General features: G+C 33.7%; 2 protein-coding genes across 2 annotated transcripts; one reads left to right on the forward strand and one right to left on the reverse strand.

The window, feature by feature from the left end:
- Positions 1-4,618: 4,618 nt before the first annotated feature.
- On the forward strand, positions 4,619-5,451 carry LOC133194660 (uncharacterized). The gene is made up of 2 exons (XM_061330567.1): positions 4,619-4,687; positions 4,843-5,451. The coding sequence occupies exons 1-2, from the start codon at positions 4,665-4,667 to the stop codon at positions 5,246-5,248; spliced, it is 429 nt and encodes a 142-aa protein (XP_061186551.1). The 5' UTR covers positions 4,619-4,664; the 3' UTR covers positions 5,249-5,451.
- Positions 5,452-17,324: 11,873 nt separating this feature from the next.
- On the reverse strand, positions 17,325-18,402 carry LOC133195147 (uncharacterized). Its single transcript, XM_061331011.1, has 3 exons — positions 18,161-18,402; positions 17,681-18,072; positions 17,325-17,356 (listed from the first exon to the last, which is right to left on the reverse strand). Exons 1-3 carry the CDS (start codon positions 18,400-18,402, stop codon positions 17,325-17,327), a joined length of 666 nt encoding a protein of 221 aa, XP_061186995.1.
- Positions 18,403-19,094: the final 692 nt, after the last annotated feature.

Consider the following 19,094-nt stretch of genomic DNA (forward strand, 5'->3'; position numbering starts at 1 on the left):
ACAGCATGATAACTTTTCTTGTGCTATGGATATTGAAGATGTAAATAGTTGAATCCTGTAGAAGAAAACATTTTTTTCAACTTTTATTCCACTGATGAAGACGAAGTGCATTGTAAATAAAGTTAGATAACCCAAAACATTAAAAAATTCAAGGACTCCATACTGGGAAACTTATATATTATTGAATGTTTTGAGATCAATCTACCATTGATCGTATCATTTAAAGCATCATACATACATGCATCTTTAAGTGAAGTACACACCTGTATATATACCTCGTGTTACTCAATTTCAATGTATAAAAATTCATAGCTTTAAAAAATCGTTTTAAATTGCTACATCGACACAAGATTTCTTTTCGAGGTAAAAATCAGAAACTTTTCAAATAGTGATTAGCGCATACATGATTGTTTTTTCTTCGAATTTTCATCCATTTAATTATTTGAAATTAAGTACCATATGCATGGTAGATTTTAAATCCATGTTTGTAAATTATCACAGTAAGAGAAACTAATTGGACTGAATCAATGAAGAGTTGTAAAATCTGGTACCCTCCATTTGACCTAATCAGAAACGCAACCTTTGCTTGTGAACGACTGCATATGACAAAGAATGGGCTATTCTGGCTTAGTATTGTAAAAGAAATTTATACTGGATATGATCGAGGTAAACAGGACAATTACATTTACTACAATTTATTTCTATTTCTTCTTGGGTTTTTTTTTTCTTGTTTTTGTGAGAAAATGAACTGAAAGCTTCAGAAATATTATGCATTTAATTATTTAAGAGAAAATTTAAGTATTTATATCACTTTAGGATATACACACTTTAACAAATTATATTTGCAACATCAATAAGTGGATGTCAGTTAGTTGTACCTGTAATAGCTATTACTGTACCTGTAATAGCTCTTATTGCTAAAACTTCCGAATGTTACCCTTTGTACATGTATACCCATGGACGTACCGGTATATTCTAACGAAATAGGCATCTTTCACAAGTCTTGCAATATGTTGAAGTTGCGCGATTTCAAAAGTCAGTTTTAAATATAATATATCCTTAATGCCATCAAATATTTCAAAATAAAACCTTTATTCATATTTAATGGGAAAAAAAGCCGTTCACGGTAGCTCAGTTGGTAGAGCGCTCGCTCCTCGATCGGGAGTTCGTAAGTTCGAATCTCGGCCGCGACTGACACAAGTCGATAAAAAATGGGTAGCAACTGTTCCTTCGCCATGCGCTCGGCACTTTGAAGTGAAAGTTGCGGGTCCTTCGGATGAGATTTTAAAAACAGAGGTCCTGTGTCATGGCAGGCGATGGCACGATAAAAATCCCTCACTGCTCAGTGGCCCTGAGTGCCGAGTAAAGGTCAAAATTTGAAGCCCTTCACCGGTATATGGTGATTTCTCTATATATGTGAAAAATTCTCGAATGGGACGTAAATCAACATATAATCAATCAATCAATCTAATGAAAAAAATATTCAAAATTTATTGTCAGAACCGTTTATACTCCATATCTTAGAAAAATCACGCTGTATATTCAAATCGACACATGCACCTGATCGGACGTATTATCTAGAAATCGACGAATTTGTTGGTTGGTTGGTTGACATTTAAATTATTTTACAATGTATGCTTTAAAATTTATTAAAATTTATTAAAAGGCCATTCTAATAAACAAAAAGAACGGATTACATTAATCAGAAAACGAACTTTTACTGGAAATAAATGTAGTTTGAAAAACGTGGTGTGATTTTTTGGGCAATTAAAATGGCGCTGAAGGAGTTGCCTATTCCGTTGGTATATACACCCCATGGTATACCCATTACCCATGTCATGGGTCTTTTCAAATGTGGTTTAATTTTAGAAATGCATGTCTTAATTATATTGAAATCATACGTGCTTTACTAGTTTGTAATTTTTTGATATTCACATCCTTTGCAATTCATGACAGGAGTTGCTCTTGATGCCGATGATAAAGCTTCTTTCCTTCAATGTCAGAAATGTAACAAGACTGGCTGTGAATTTATTGATTGTTTACAAAGGATGAATTATTCAATATGTGAAGAGGTATTGTAAATGATGAAACTTTTGATTCCAATGTTTTTTTTTCATACATGTTTTCGTTTGAATAAGAAACAATAGTTTACATTCCTCCATGTAAACACAAGAAGAATGTGTCACTTTTCTGTTTTTTCTTTTTCCTTTGACTATAAATTCAAGGATGTTCAACAGTGATCTGTATTCTTATGCCCTCATGACTCTTGTATATTTTTTTGTATTTCTATTATCACATGCAAGATTGCTTTGCTGCAATACTTTTAACTATATAAAAATACAATGGGTTTTTTTTTTCAGGGTTCAAAAATTAGCGCAAATATATACTTTGATAACTTGATAAGAAAATTTTATACAGTATGTTCATTCCAGAATGCATAACTGTAAAATATATATGTCACTTGTAGAGGAATCCTACAAAATACTCATTGTGAAAGTGATTTTGATTGAAAATAATCTAACCAAGAAGGCTCAGCGATTATTATATGTATATGTTTAATAGTTTATGTTCAAATCTTAATTTTTGTATTTATCACTGATAGAATTACTTCAAGAATAGGCCATGCAATTTGATTTGGTAAGGACAGAACATTCTTTTAAATTGTGCAATAACTTAATTAATTTGAGAAAAACCCAAAAATCTTAATAACGAGTCAATCTTTCTAATGATTTTCTCAATTTATTGCACTCATATTTTAATTGAAAATAAAGCCTTTTATTTAATACAATCCGATTTATCATATTTTACTAGACAATATTTTTAAGCTGTTTGTATTAGGCTCAGAATATTTTTCATCTGATTCATTTTCAATTTCAAAGATTAATCAGATAGGGTATAATATATACCTAATTATAAATGAATGTTATTGATACAGACCAAACACTCAATATTAATCCTATCCACAGATTTCTTATAACACAGTATGTTAACGTAGTTGACTATTTTCTGAATTCCGTGAAATGCAACAGTTAATAGAGTGTTTAAAGTGTGACTCTTTAGTGTCCAGAGAAGGTGTGCTTTTAATAATTTACCAAAAAAGGGATTTAGTTTTAATTTTATCAAAGTAAATTTATCAGCATATAAAGATCCGTAAATAAACATTGATGCGTGCATAGAATTTTCTTTAGAACAAATTGATATTGATTTTTATTTTATACAACATTCCTTAATAAACTCCTCTAGTTTTTAAGCACGTTCTTAAAACTCAACTAGCATTCCTAAGGAAAACTTATAACAAGTCTCTGGATATCTTTTTTCTTTTCTTTTTTTTTTCTTTGTTATTTCTTCTTATTCTTTTTTTTTTTTTTTTTTTGGCTTTTTTGGGGGGATTCTGTATGATTTCTTTCTTTTTGCTAGTTTCTGGGTCAATTTTCACGTTTTAAAATAAATTGGAATATAATACAATCTTTCAGAACATAAACATTTTAATACATTTATATTTTTAGCCTAAATAAATAACTATGATTTTATTTTCACAAAATAAATAAGGGAAAGAAAGACAAAGAACGATGACAATTTAAAACAAAAGCATTTCTTGCAGGCGTCAGCAATTGAAATAATCCACAGAAGAGCAGGTTGTAAGTTGGAAATTTCATTTCTAAACGATTTGTATGTTCATCAGAGAATTCTTTGTATTATTTTTCACTTCCTATTTGAAATTAAGAAATAAGATATCATTTTTAGAGTTTCAATGGAGTTAGACATGAAGGGAGTCACGTGATCAAGTCCTATAACGCCCGAAGTGTGTTATAGTAGATTTGATCACGTACCGACTTCACGTCATAACCGAATGAAACTCTAAAAAATGATATTTTATTTCTTATATTTACATTTTACTTTTCTATTCGTGTTACAAAGAAATATAGGCACTATTTAGACTTTGCTATGGAATTGCAACATAACGTACCTACGACGTCATTTGACGTCACAATCGGAACTTTCGAAATGGCTCGTGCAGTTTGCTTTCCAAACGCATGAAAGTCTGATTATGTGACCAACTGCATGTCATTGAAAATTGAATTTCAATTTTATTAGTATTGTTATATTAGCAAAGACATTGGTAAATATATAACTATTTCTAGGACGCGAGAGTCCATTATAATCATTTGTTCAAAGTTTACTGTATATGAGATACATGATTCATAAAACTTTTTTTTTTTTTACAGTTTCAGATTCAAATATAAATCACCGTTCACGGTAGCTCAGTCGGTAGAGCGCTCGCTCCGTGATCGGGAGGTCGTGAGTTCGAATCTCGGCCGCGACAGACCCAAGTCGATAAAATGGGTAGCAACTGTTCCTTCGCCATGCGCTCGGCACTTTGAAGTGAAAGTTGCGGGTCTTTCGGATGAGACCTTAAAAACCGAGGCCCCGTGTCACGGCAGGCGTTGGCACGATAAAGATCCCTCACTGCTCAATGGCCCTGAGTGCCGAGTAAAGGTCAAAATTTGAAGCCCTTCACCGGTATATGGTGACGTCTCTATATGAGTGAAAAATTCTCGAATGGGACGTAAAACAACATACAATCAATCAAACAATCAAATATAAATCTCCGTGTCATCATTCCTTTATCCTTAGGTGTCCACATTCTTTGCGACTGTTTAGTAATGGGAATTGTTTGCTATAAACGGTTTGTTTTAATTTTTGCCTTTTTTAAATATGATTCATGATTTTTTTTTTCTTTGTACACTTATTGGAAATACACAAAGGTGTACATTTAGAACGATCTTTTTTTTTTTTTTTTTTTTTGTTAATTTGTGATAAATACTTATATATGTTTTACAGCCAGAAGGCAAATCAAAAGGACGAGAAGACAGCACCCAATGTTCCAAATCTCAATGAAAATTATTACGTAAATGAAACTCATGCTGTGGGTATGTATCATTCTGCCCTGAAACATGAATCAGAAAATACTAAACCAGACTTTGACGACACTTATCAGGAATCTACGGAGAGAGTGTATGATCATTTGAGAGACGTAAAGACAAGGAAATGCAAAACAGAAGACGTTTACGATCATGTTCCAGCTGTTGCAAAGCAGGAATACGTGTATGGCGGACATGACGTCAATACTGCAGGACGATTAGAGAGTACTTATGACCATACTGCGTCCATTTCCGATTATAGACAAAATAATAAGGGAATGAATAAAATGGACGACGATTACTCTCAAGTCCATCACGTGACATAAGGTGTACACTATGTAAGGTTTTATGAACTAGTAGAGCTGTATTCCTTAAAAGTAATGGAGTCGAGGCCCATTGCTTTTCAGGAATACAGCGCTGTGAGTATATTGATCCGCTAAAAATCTACTAGTACTGTTTTAAATGCTTGTAATTATTGTTTATCAATATGTAATAAAGATATATTTTAATAAGATACTGTCCGACTATGAGTGTAGATAGTTCGACTCCCAGAAGTACTACACTTTTTCGTAACATGAAAATATTACTTTCTCAAACTTCCTAAGTTCTTGCCCCTGAAGAGACACTGGAATAAGGATTTGAACATAAAAACTGTTTTCAATGTAAATTGCATCTCTCCTCTCCTGAAAAGTAACGGAGCGCTCAATAAAGGAGAGACGCGAGTGGATTTTAAATCAAATAAAAAATTAATAAAATTTCTGTGTACGTTTTGTAAAAACAAGTGCTTGCTTTAATAAGATTTTAGCTCGCTCAAACAAAAGACTCTGTTCGTTAAGTTTATCACATATTACATTGGTTCTTTTTATTACGAAATCCTAATTCTGTTATTATAAATACATGAAATTTCAAATACAAATTATAATATCTGACAGACAAAATTTTTGCGATCTGCTTGTCGAACCCATGTAGCGTCCGTATAACCTTCAATGGTTTCATATGCATGTGGCTCCCCCTGTGTTGACACATTGACGTAATTTGGCCTTCAAAATATGCGAATCTTATATTTTGTCTTATGCATATTTAAGTTAAAAGAATACGGGCTTTTAAGCTTTTTATATTACAAAGTGTGCTTTTATCTAAAAAAAGGAAATAATTCTCACCCTTTGTTATGGGAACCTGAAATATCAAATAAATGCTAGAATAGTTTAAATCAATAGTTATGTTTAACATCCTGAAATATACTGAAAGGAAAAAGAAACGCAGGGAAACTTATGAAGTGACTTTATGTCATTTCTGATCGTATTTCCAAAAATTGTTATCTTAAATTCTAACTTTCTTTAATCAACAAGAAACCAAAATTTCATTAGATTTTGACTGGTAATTCATGAGTTATTAGCATTCATTTGAAGGTTCCCCCTCCCCTACCCACCCACCCCAAAAACAGTGAAATTCCTTGACTTCCTCGCGCGTCTAAAACAGCCTTGATTCTCTTCTGCATCAGTGCATTTATTTTCTCATAGGGATATTATTTAACCCTTCCGACAAGGCACCCTTAGTTGCTCGAGAGTACCTTGGGAGTTCCTACGCCTTCAAACCCTAACGTCCAGGTAGTCCCACAGAAAAAAATGGACTTAATAGAGGCCAATCCAGTGTGATTAATGTGATTGTGTGCGAGAAAACCTTGACAAATTCTGGCTGCATGAGGACTGAGATTAACATTCTGAAAAATTAGGCATACGACGCAGTAGTGCTCGAGTGAGAGGAACAATGACGTAAAGTTCACGAAGTCACAAAGCAAAATCGAGTAATCTTTTTTTTTTTTTTGGGGGGGGGGGGGGTGGAGGGGGATAAATATAACGATTCTGATTTCCTATTGTATTTATAGTGGTTCAATTAAACAGGATGAATAGCCCAATCTCTTGGCGTTGTGACACGCCATCATTCCCGTCACGGTTGGTTGGAAACCCGTCCATTTCCCCTCTGAATATCACGGATACATTCGTTCTATGGTGGAAAAAATTACAAGAAACTGCAAAGCAACCTGTTGATGTCGTTTTCTTTACAGAGGCAATTTAATAGCCAGACTCTATGGAACTTCCGTAAGCCGTACTATGATTGCAAGAAATTCAAGATGACTGAAAATATTGAAAACAAATTGTATAACTCCAGTGTATCAAATGCTATTATAGTATGTGTTGACAAACCTGTAATCGGCAACATGTATGACATCATACATTTCACGGTAACTAAGATACCCTCTGACCAGTTTTCATAATTTTCGGCCATGCAGTCAAAAAACAAAAGATCATGTAACCCTGAGTTTCTTTTTCCTTTCAATGTAGCAGAGGAGTATACAGAAACTTGATTGATAAAAAATATTCTGTTCTTAAATCACAGCTGAAAAAATAGAATTTCTAAAATATATGTTTGTCTTGAATAACTTAAAAATGTAACAATCTACCTGGCGAATGAGATGCAGATCTGCTTGAATAAAAATCTTCCATTTCATATCTACAGTTAAAAAAAAAATTAAATAGTTTAATGTTTTATTTTCCGGAATCTTTCGTTCAATCATTTCATTGAGGTTATTTTTGTAGGATTTTAAACTTTTCGAGTAGAAGGATTTGGAGACAATTCATTATTCATTGTGTTCATTTTTGCATCTTTAAAAGCTATGATTGATAAGGCCAAGTAGTTAATCTGTTTAATTCAATAATTGGAGACTTATATTGTTTTAATATTTTCTTTCACAAAGAGATAAGAAGTGAATACTTGTATCATATTAGTGTTAAAAAAATCAATTTTGAATAAAACATTGATCTGAAAAACGCATTACAAACCCTCTGCTTATCTGCTGTTTGTCTGCAAAAAATTACATATAAATGACTATAATTTTCTTTTCCAAATCTTTTTTTTTTAATTGATCATAATGAAAAAAAAAACAAGATGAAATGCAGCGAGTCAAGATAATGTCAATTTACCTCTTTTTTTCTGTTTCCATATATTTACGAAACATATTATGCTGATCGTTGCAAGGAGAATGCCACTAATAAGAATTGACAAGGACGCGTAAAACATGTAATTACTTGATTCACTTTTCACTCCGCCTAGAAAGTAAAAATGTAGGCATCATTTTAGGATTTATTTTTTTTTCTTTCTAATTTCTTCTTTAGGTCGTGATTTCTTTTTGGCAAATGTATGTTGATCTTAATTTTTTGTAGTGTGTTATATATTACTTGAGCTGAGGTGATATTGAAAAAGTAAAAACAATATACTTACATGTACAATGTACTTGAGGTAATATTAATGAAGTTAAAACAGATTTCTTATAGGAAAAAATAATTCTTTGTAGTATAAACAATATTCATATTTGAAGTGATATTGGTGTAGTGTTACCTATATTCCAGTTTGAAGTATAATTGATATACTACTTGATGCAGTATAATCAATATTTCTATTTGAAGTTATATTGATGAAGCATAAACAATATTCTTATTTGAAGTAATATTGATGTAATATAAAAAAATATTCCTATTTGAAGTAATATTGCTGTGGTGTGAATAGTATTCCTACTTGAGAAAATAATTGATGTTGATAATGAAATACAGTTGAACTTCAGTATCTTGAACACTTTCATACAACAAAACAATAATTGGCTGTGTTTTATCTTGCCAGCGCCTACATGACACGGGACCACGGTTTTTAAGGTGAAATATGGAGATAACGAATAGTATTCAAGCTCAAAGTCCATTAAAACAATACAAATCGGGAGCAGAGCAAACAAAGACCTCTTAAAACATTAGAGGTGGGATCAGGTGCCATGGAGGAGTGAGCATCCCTTGCCGACCGGTCACACCTGCCGTGTGCTTCTTGTGATGATCGGGAAATAACGGAAAAATCCATCGACAATTCAGTGTGTAAATAATGGCCTAATAATTAATATGAAAAACATCAGTCAGCTTATGACTTATATATATATATATATATATATATATATATATATATATATATATATATATATATATATATATATATATATATATATATATATGATGAAATGATGATTTTAAACGAGACTGTAGATATTCTTGTTTAATCTTGTCTTATCCGAAAGACCCGTGACTTTCACTTCTAGTGCCGGGCGCTTGACGCGGCACGGCGAACGAGAATCGAACCCGGGCCTCCCAATCACGAAGCGAACACCCTACCACTTGGCTATAGTAAAAATTTATTCTCATTTGAGATACTATTCATTTAGTTTAAACAATATACACTGTGCATTCTGAAGTTAATATTGATGTAGTAATAACAATATTCTTACTTGAGGTAATATTGAGGTAAGCGTTGATGACTCCTGTCCCACAAGAAGCGTTGTATCCAGACTCACATATAAACTCTGTATGTCCAGATGCCAATTCCACTGTAAATGTGATGGTGCTTCTTTGCCTTTTGTTACACGTGCTCGAATTTATATCATTCATTTGTGGTGGCACCGACCAAGGAGTAAAATGTGCCATTGAACTTGTTTTAATACACCAACGGATATTCTGTTTAAAAATCATATTATTTTACAGATCAGAAATTCTTCATTACACATATCTTTGAGCAAGATACATTACTTGATTACTTTCAAATAAATCTATTTTTAAACCTTACCAACATCTCTAATGCGGGAGCATAAGTGACGTCACCTTCACAATGTAAGTTAAGCTGTGTTCCGACTGAAAATGAGAGAACATCTTCTACCTCCTTATCATCAATAGAGACTGAAATATTTGATATGTACACAGGCGGCTCTAAATCAAAACAAAATTGAAAGATAACAACAACCTGAATAAGAAAAAAGAGATAATCTATCAATTTGACGTATTTATTCAACATTCGTTTTTCTACGTCAGCATTGAAAATATACTACATAATAATATAATACGGTCATGTTATATTATAGTTTTCCCCTTTTTATTATCTGAACATTATCGCTAACTTGGTTAATACCTGGATAAATTAATAGTAAGTTATTAATATCTGGATAAATATTTGCATAAATACATATTTTAACCTCTAAGTACAAATATTTTTATGCAGTTATGTCACTTAAGTTTTTTTTTAACATTATACAATTATTAACTGACTTGATTTCATACCATCATAAATAACATCCAACGGTAAACTATTGTCAACTACTGGAGATGATGAGTTATTTACTCCAGTGCAGCGGCAGTAATACTGCGAAAAATCATGTGGACAATGAATTTCATGACTTGGAATGAGGAGTTGTAAAAATCCTTCAGTTACAAGCGAGACATTGCCAGTTAAGTTAATTGCTCTTTGCATTATTCTCTCATGTCGACGGATTACATCGTCCTTTACTGACGCGATTGTCGAGTTTGCCTCGCGTAGAATTTGTATGATTTCTAACGAAGTAACTGATCTTAAATCCTCGGGATTATTAAGCTGACATCTTATTTTTATATATTTATTTTCTGCATCCTCTCCAGCATATCCCCCTTCTATGTAAACGTGTACATCTGAAAAGATAAACAAAATCTTCTGAATTTTAAAATTATCATAATTAGTTTTTGGACAAAATTTACAGGTGCTTTTCTTAAACATTTTCTTTCCTTCTACATATCAACATCAGAACTCACCCCAAAATGGTATGTTTTAAACACTAGCCGAATAATAGGCTCTTTTTAAATCGATCGCAATATTTTAAATGATATTTAGTGTCTAGAAATGAAAGTCGCCCGCGTGATAGTGGTAAGAACGTTTGCTGTACAGTCTCGGTGTAAGGAGGTGATCCTTACATTGCGGGTTCTAATCAACTGTGCGACATCCTTTGGATGAGACCGTATAAACTGTGGTCCCGTGTTGCAGTAAGCGCTGGAACGAAAAAGATCCAACACTGATCAAAGCCCGTAAGTGACGAGTACAGGTCTAAATTTGCAGCCCTCCACCGGCAAGTGGTGGCGTCTCAATATGAGTGAAAATTCCTTGAAAGGGACGTTAAACAACAAACAAGTCATTTAACCAAGACAAGTGTAATGGTTTTGTTGCTTACAATAAAACTCTTGATCTTATTTATTGTTTAAAACTACAAGATTTAAGCTCAAATACTAAGATTTCCAAAGCTGGTTAAATACACGCTGTCTAAGAGTACTTAAGATTAAATTTATCAAAAACTTTGATTTACTTGATTAGTAATTTAGAGAAATGACAGTTTGCTGAGGAATGTATGGTCCAGTTTATTAAAATTATTAACCCATGTTTAATAGTCCTGAGAAGTAGCAAAAGTGTTTCCCTTCTTTCAATTTCTTTTTTTCCTTTTATTCCAAGATGAATAAGGCATATTGCTTAATAAGTGTATTGCTTTACGAAATGTGTATTAAAACAAAAAAAAAAATAAAATAAAATAAAATAAAATAAAAAGTAGTAGAACTTAAAACGACGGATTAAAATACTGTTTCTATAAAGGATTTATGTAATTTTATTACATTGGTTTTAAATATCCTATCTTTTTAGCTTCCAGATTTGAAAACTGTCAGACTCATTTGTTCAATTTAGATCTATTTCTTAAACTAAATAGACCGTCACGGTAGCTCAGTCGGTAGAGCGCTCGCTCCGTGAGCGGAAGGTCGTGCGTTCGAATCACGGCCGCAGCTGACCTAGGTCCATAAAAAATAGGTAGCAACTGTTCCTTCGCCAAGCACTCGGCACTTTGGGGTGAAAGATGAGGGTCTTTCGGATGAGAAAGTCGAGGCACCTTAAAAATCGATGCACCGTGTCACGGTAGGCGTTGGCACTATAATCATCCCTCACTGCTCAATGGCCCTGAGTGCCAAGTAAAAGTCTAAATTTAAAAGCCCTTCACAGGTATATGGTGACGTCTCTATATGAGTGAAAAGTCTCGAATGGGACGTAAAACAACATACAATCAATCAATAAACTAAACAGAGTTGATTTTGGTACAGTGAAAAAAATCTTCTGTACTCATTTCCAATTTTTTTTCTAAAACTTGAAAGATGTAGAGCTATTTTTTCAACATACTAAATGTATCTAAATTCACAACCTTTAATGTCAATTCGAACACGGGCAGCTGCTGACATCCCGACGGAATTTTGCACTATACATTCATAGATACCCATGCTTGACCTCAGTATAATTGGAATAATATATGTAGAAGTTTGGCTTAAAATTTGTTCCCCCTTCTTCCATTGGTACTGGAGATTGTCAGAAGGAGATGCATCAATAATTAAACATTCTAAGACTTTGTTTCTCTCGCCCAGCAATACTTTGTGATAATCCCTGGTGACCTCAATAATTGGAGGATCTGGAATAAAAAAAAAATTATGTGCTTTAACGTAGAGCTGCAAAAGCATAACACGGCTCTTAATGAACATTTTAAACAACAAGTCCTTGGAAAAATCTGACAAGAAAACACAATTTTCTTCCAAATTCCGTTAAGGATCATATAGCCACTCAAATATATATATATATATATATATATATATATATATATATATATATATATATATATATATATATATATATATATATATATATATATATATATATATATATATATATATATATATATATATCCCTATGTATAATAAGCATTATGATTATATAATTTAATTTTGGTTGTAACGCGTCATTTGATTGGATAAAAAAAATAGTTTATATCGTATAACCTGTGTTGCCTACGTCACAATGACTTACGTCAAAGACGTATAAATCCGCTTGACGTTACATTTAAAACATGTACAATTTGAAGGCATTTTTGAGGGGAAATCGTCTTTTTTTTCTACACCTAATGGTGGAAAATGAAATTATAAGGAATGAATTTAATAGCTACCCAAGTTATACTTATATAACCTGGGTTGGAACAGTTTACGCTTTTTTATAAACCGCTTCGCGGTTTAAAAAGCGTAAACAGCCCCAACCCAGGTTATACAGTATAACTTGGGTACAGTACCAACCAGACTCAACCTGACACCCAAGCAGTCCCAGAAAGCAGTCTCCGGGACTGCTCTGGGACCGCTGCGGGACTGCTCTAAAAAAGCAAACCCAGCAATCCCAGCAGTCCCTGGGACTGCTTTGTTCACCCATGCGTGAAAATGATTCTGAGTGACAAGAAAGGCCTGCCCCTTGTGTATTCTGAATTTTCAGGTTTCATTTTGTACAGTAGTTTTGTTTAGTTTCAGCAGAGAAGTTGTAAAAGTAAAATCAACAAGGATTTTTTTTCAAAAATTTAAGAAGTACGGTTAGTTACGGAAGGAAAATGGGATATTAATATACGCCAACTGCCGATTTCGCACCATTGCAGTGTAAAATCAATTAGAAAAATTAATTAAATCTTGGTAATAATAAAAGGTTGTTTTGCCAGTTTAAAAAAACGGAAGTCAGAAAATGATTTTTTTTTTAATCCGTGTATTTAGCGTTAATGCAGGTGTTTGAAACAAAACTATTTAATTAATTAAAGCTGTTAAGTTATGTACTCAAAGTTTACATTGTTCTACATGTATGTCCTAAAGGAGGAAACAATCACAGCATTAAAGTTTTAGAAAATATTTAAAGCTATATGCTGCACTGGAAAGTGATTATTTTTAAACTGTAAAGGCAGCTATCACGGAAAAAAAAATCCAATGCCTTTTTTACCTCTTCAAAATAAAACCTAATAATTAATTCAAATAAAGGAATCTTTTGCTATGAAATAATTTCCTGTCAAATAAACAATGTGAGCAATTATTAGTTGATTTTTTTCCGGGTTAATTTTTAACGTGTAAAAGGTTTTACTCAATATATTAAATTATATTTTTAAATAAATATTGTTGAAAATATCGAAATCTGTCTTTTATTTCTTATTTCTTTTTTTTTTTTTTTTTGTACGTTTAAGGAAAAACAAGATACACGTAACAACTGCATTGTCTGGCCGATTAAAAGCCGTACATGGTGAATACAATGCGTAAACACTTGGCTAAGTTTTCAATCGCCTTTGGGAATGAATAGCAGACAGTCGACGCGTGTTATTTAGGTATCAGTGTTACACATCACTGACCATGCTGGTCAACAATGGCATTTATTTCGTTCTTCAGACTTCAAAACCCTAGTTTTAATAAATATGGTGTAGATGTATTTCAGGATTATTTAATTTCTAAAATATCTGAGGTAGTCACTTGCATGATTTACATGTACATGCACACTGATGTAAGGGCTCGGGAAATATTTTAGTGAAATTGTTTTACACTGCGTAAAGATTCTTATAACAATAATTATATCGACAAGTCAATGAAAATGATAGCCAGTAAACACTATTAAGCAAAATTTGATAAAGAATTAACTGTCATCAGATTCATGATACACATGACTGTATATTTCTCAAGCTTCAACGTCAATGAAAAACGTATACGGAGTAACATGGCAATCGGCCTTGCTCCATAATTGTAGGATCTATTTCAAAGTCATTAAATTCTAGTCTAAAAATAAGCCATTAATTTCATTTAGCACATGATTAATTTTCTACAAAAAAAAATATACGGTAATCATTATCAATAAATCAAATTTAATAAACAATGGTTTAATTTGGTTACAAATTAAGATGCTACAGATGTATTTTTTTAGTGTGAAAGTCTCTTTTCTTCTATTATTATTATTATTTATTTATTTTTTACTTATATATACTGTAATTTTGTTAATTATTAAGAAATAATTGTCACCAAAGAATTGTAAATATGCTGTCCATGTAACATGTCTAACACTTTTTCTCCTAAAAAAAAAGAATTGTATCATTAAATTTCAACTGCCTTTATATTACTGACATTGTTTGCTGATACACTGTGTAATCTCAGTTATGACTAAGCTCCGCCCATTAAATTATTAACCCCGCCTACTGGGACTGCTTTCTGGGACTGCTTGGACTGCTCTGGGACCGCTGTGGGACTGCTCTGGGACTGGTTTAGTAGTCCCAGAGCAGTCCCAGATAGCAGTCCCCGGGGCTGCTCTGGGACTGCTATCTGTCAGGTTCGGTCTGGTTGGTACTGTAGGTATTAAATTCATTCAATAAGTAAACGCTTTTAAAATTGATTCAGTATATTGTATAAAAAGAATGCTACTTACAGAGAATATCAAGAACAACAAAAACAGCCACGGACCATCCAATAGTATTGCGTGCTGTACAAACATAGATTCCACCGTCTGATTTCTTTATTTCATCAAAATTAATCACAGAAGAAGCACTTAAAGTTATGTTCTCCCTTTTCCACTCAAATATAATGGCTGTAGATGGGTTTGCATCTTTTACAAAACAGCCTATAATAACATCCTGTTGCCCAAGCAAGACTTGTTTATGATCTTCAAAAACACCGACTGAGGGGATATCTGCAAAGATATGAGAATTATCAGAGAGAATGTAACTTTATAAAATAGTCATGTAAATGTATCAATCTAATATCAGGGAACTATAGAATTGAAAAACACAAAAAAAATGTTATTAGATCATGCAAATAATTTGCTTAATGTGTTTGTTGATTTATAAAATCATTGAACATATACATACATTGGATATTCAAAAATCGTTTTTCAGTTAGATGAGCATGTGCTGGTCCGTTCGATGCTGAACATTGTACAAAATGTCCATGCATAATGCGACTGATGAAAATAGTTAAGTTGCTGCATGTTAAGAAGGTTTTATTTGAAAGAGAGGTCGTCGACGATGTAATGTTTTCTAAGATGGGATATGGGCCTAATAGCCAGGAAATTGAAGCTTCAGGCCTACTTGCAGATGAACAGCAATCAAAAACTACTTCTCTTCCATCAGTGACATCAATTGTTTCACTAGCTGGTTGTAAGCTTATGTACTGCAGGGACACTGTAAATAGTGAATATATATATATATATATATATATATATATATATATATATATATATATATATATATATATATATATATATATATATATATATATATATATATATATATGAAGTACTAAAAATGACCAACGACACGAACAATAAAAATTGTCAAATTTTCGGGACGACCTGTCCCTTCCTCAGGACAAAGAAAAAAAGTTAAGAAGTTATAAAAACAAAGTATAGAGAAAAACAAAATCAACTAGCACTACTACTAAACTACCAAACACTAAATATTTACAGTGTTACATGTTTAATTTGATGTTTATAAACAGTTGTGAAGAAAGAAATCCGGAGCGCTATGAATTGCGTCCGGTTTATCGGGTGTACTCTGGTGAAGTGCGATTTACATAATTGAACGAATTAATTATCGCTAATTAATTACGACCATGTAGCAAACCGTACACTGTCTTATTCTCGCAAAATAGCGTAACTATACATGATAAAAAGAAATTAAAGAAAGATAATATGGAAGGGCAATTTTAAAGTATGAATTTGGATATATTATAAATTTGGAAATCGGATAAAAGAAATAAACAAAAATGTAAGCTATAAATATTTGGGTAGGTTGTTCCAGAATTGCTAATGCGAATTAACGGTAAAGTTTACACTATATAGAAAGAATGAACTTGTTTGTTACAATCCGGTATTGGGTCTAGTTTATGTTCATCCTGGTGAAGTCATTTAGTTTGATAATACCATTAGGGCGGAATGACTTCAGCCTGTGCATCCAGAACTTTTCCTTGCCTTTTCTCTGAGCGTCTGTCCATTTTGGATTATGGTCAATAACCACTACTGTCATGTCCTCCCATATGTGACCTTTAAGGTTGAAACGTTCCCCAACGGGTTCATTGAGTTTTTTGGTTCTAATGGTAGAACGGTGATTATTGACTCTCCTGCGGAGATCTCCTGTTTCACCAACATACTGTTTGGCGCAAACTTTGCAACTGATGAGATAAATGCAGTTGTCTGTTTGACAGGACAAATTCCCTAGTATTTTGTAGCTGCGGCCTGTAACGGGGCTGTTAAAGCTGTCTGTGTCAGAGCTGTGCTTACAGAGAAGACATCTTCTGTCAGAGCAAGTTTTAAAGCCCCCGTTAGGTAAAGGATTGTCCAGTCTGGTTCTTACTACCATGTCCTTTAGGTTCCTCGGGCGTCTGTATGCAGCCAATGGAGGCTGCTTAAAAACCTCTGCCATTCGTTTATTTGAATGGAGAATTGGCAGATTCTTTCGAAGGATACCGCTGAGGTTCTTAAGGACGGGATGGTATGTGGTTACCAGAGGGACCCTGCCGATATTGTCTTTTTTCCTTGTAGCGTAAAAGGTTTTGCCTGTCATGTCCCGCCATCTCATCAATAGCAGTTTGTACGGTGCGGGCATTGTAGCCTCTCTTGCATAAGTGGGACTTGAGGAGACCGCTTTGTTCCTGATATAAGGCAGGAGATGAACAGATGCGCCGAATTCTGGTGGCTAGACCCTTAGGCACACCCTTAAATGTGTGTGAGGGATGACAGCCAGTTGGCTTAAAATACAGATGGGAATCTGTGGGTTTTGTGTGGAGACTGAACTCGATTTCACCATCAGTCAGGGTAGATGTAGTATCTAGGAATATGTTTTTCGAATTAGATACGTCTATTGTAAATTTGATAGACTGATGAAAGGTGTTGGCAAACGAAATGAATGCCTCGAGGCTCTCGCGACATTTCACCCTTCATTTCTATATCATTCATCTCTATATCGTCAATGAAACGCAACCAGCTAAGGGGCCTAAATGGTGCTTGAAGTAGCAAGTTGCGTTCAAGTCTGCCCATGAAAATATTGGCATAAGATGGTGCCATTCTCGTACCCATAGTAGTGTCATTAACCTGCAGTAAATGTTCTCCATTAAACATGAAGTTGTCATACTTGAGAACATATTCAAGGAGCTTGGCAAGGGACTCGGTAGAAGGAATTTGTATGGATCTACTATCCCAGACTTCTCTACAGGCTTCGATACCCTCATTGTGCGGAATATTTGTGTACAAAGATGTGAAGTCCATAGTCACGAGAAGGGTATGATCTGGAAGGCCAGTAGAGGGCGTCTTGTTAATGTAGTCCGTGGTGTCCTTAAGATAGGATGGCAAATTCTCTACGTGTGGATGGAGATGTAAATCAATGTATTCAGAAATTTTCTTCGTGGGATGTCCAATTGCGCTAACTATAGGACGACCTGTCATACCTGGCATATTCTTTGTGTATCTTAGGAAGCAGATAAAATTGTCCTGGTCTATAGTCAATAGGATTGAGTGTCTCATAGACGTTGATACCAATCTCGTTTTTCTCAAACATTTCGTCAAGAGTTTTGGTGATGGCGGTGGAGAATTCTTTAGTAGGGTCAGAGTCCAGTTTCTTATAGAAACGCTCGTCTGAGAGTTGTCTATTGGCCTCCGACATGTACATCTCTTTATCAAGTACTACTACTGTAGAGCCTTTGTCTGCTTTCTTGATTACAATGTCATCCCGATTCTTTAATGATTGTAAGGCGGATCTTTCTTCCTTACTCAAATTGTCGGGAGCCTTGTCTGGCATTGAAAGGAGTTTCTCTATGTCTGACTCAACGGGTCAATATACGACTCAAGGGCTCCGCATTTGCCCGCAAGGAAAAGTTCTGGATGCACAGGCTGAAGTCATTCCGCTCTAATGGTATTAACAAACTAAATGACTTCACCAGGATGAACGTGAACTAGACCCAATCCCGGATTGCAACAAACAAGTTCATTCTCTCTATATAGTGTAAACTTTACCGTTAATTCGCATTAGCAATTCTGGAACAACCTACCCAAATATTTATAGCTTACATTTTTGTTTATTTCTTTTATCCGATTTCCAAATTTATAATATATCCAAATTCATACTTTAAAACTGCCCTTCCATATTATCTTTCTTTAATTTCTTTTTATCATGTATACTTACGCTATTTTGCGAGAATAAGACAGTGTACGGTTTGCTACATGGTCGTAATTAATTAGCGATAATTAATTCGTTCAATTATGTAAATCGCACTTCACCAGAGTACACCTGATAAACCGGACGCAATTCATAGCGCTCCAGATTTCTTTCTTCACAACTGTTTATAAACATCAAATTAAACATGTAACACTGTAAATATTTAGTGTTTGGTAGTTTAGTAGTAGTGCTAGTTGATTTTGTTTTTCTCTTTACTTTGTTTTTATGACTTCTTAACTTTTTTCTTTGTCCTGAGGAAGGAACAGGTCGTCCCG

Source organism: Saccostrea echinata, unplaced genomic scaffold, assembly GCF_033153115.1.
Source record: "Saccostrea echinata isolate AGI-Se365-2 ecotype Australia unplaced genomic scaffold, CSIRO_AGI_Sech_v1 ptg000029l, whole genome shotgun sequence".
Classification (NCBI taxonomy): Eukaryota; Metazoa; Mollusca; class Bivalvia; order Ostreida; family Ostreidae; genus Saccostrea; species Saccostrea echinata.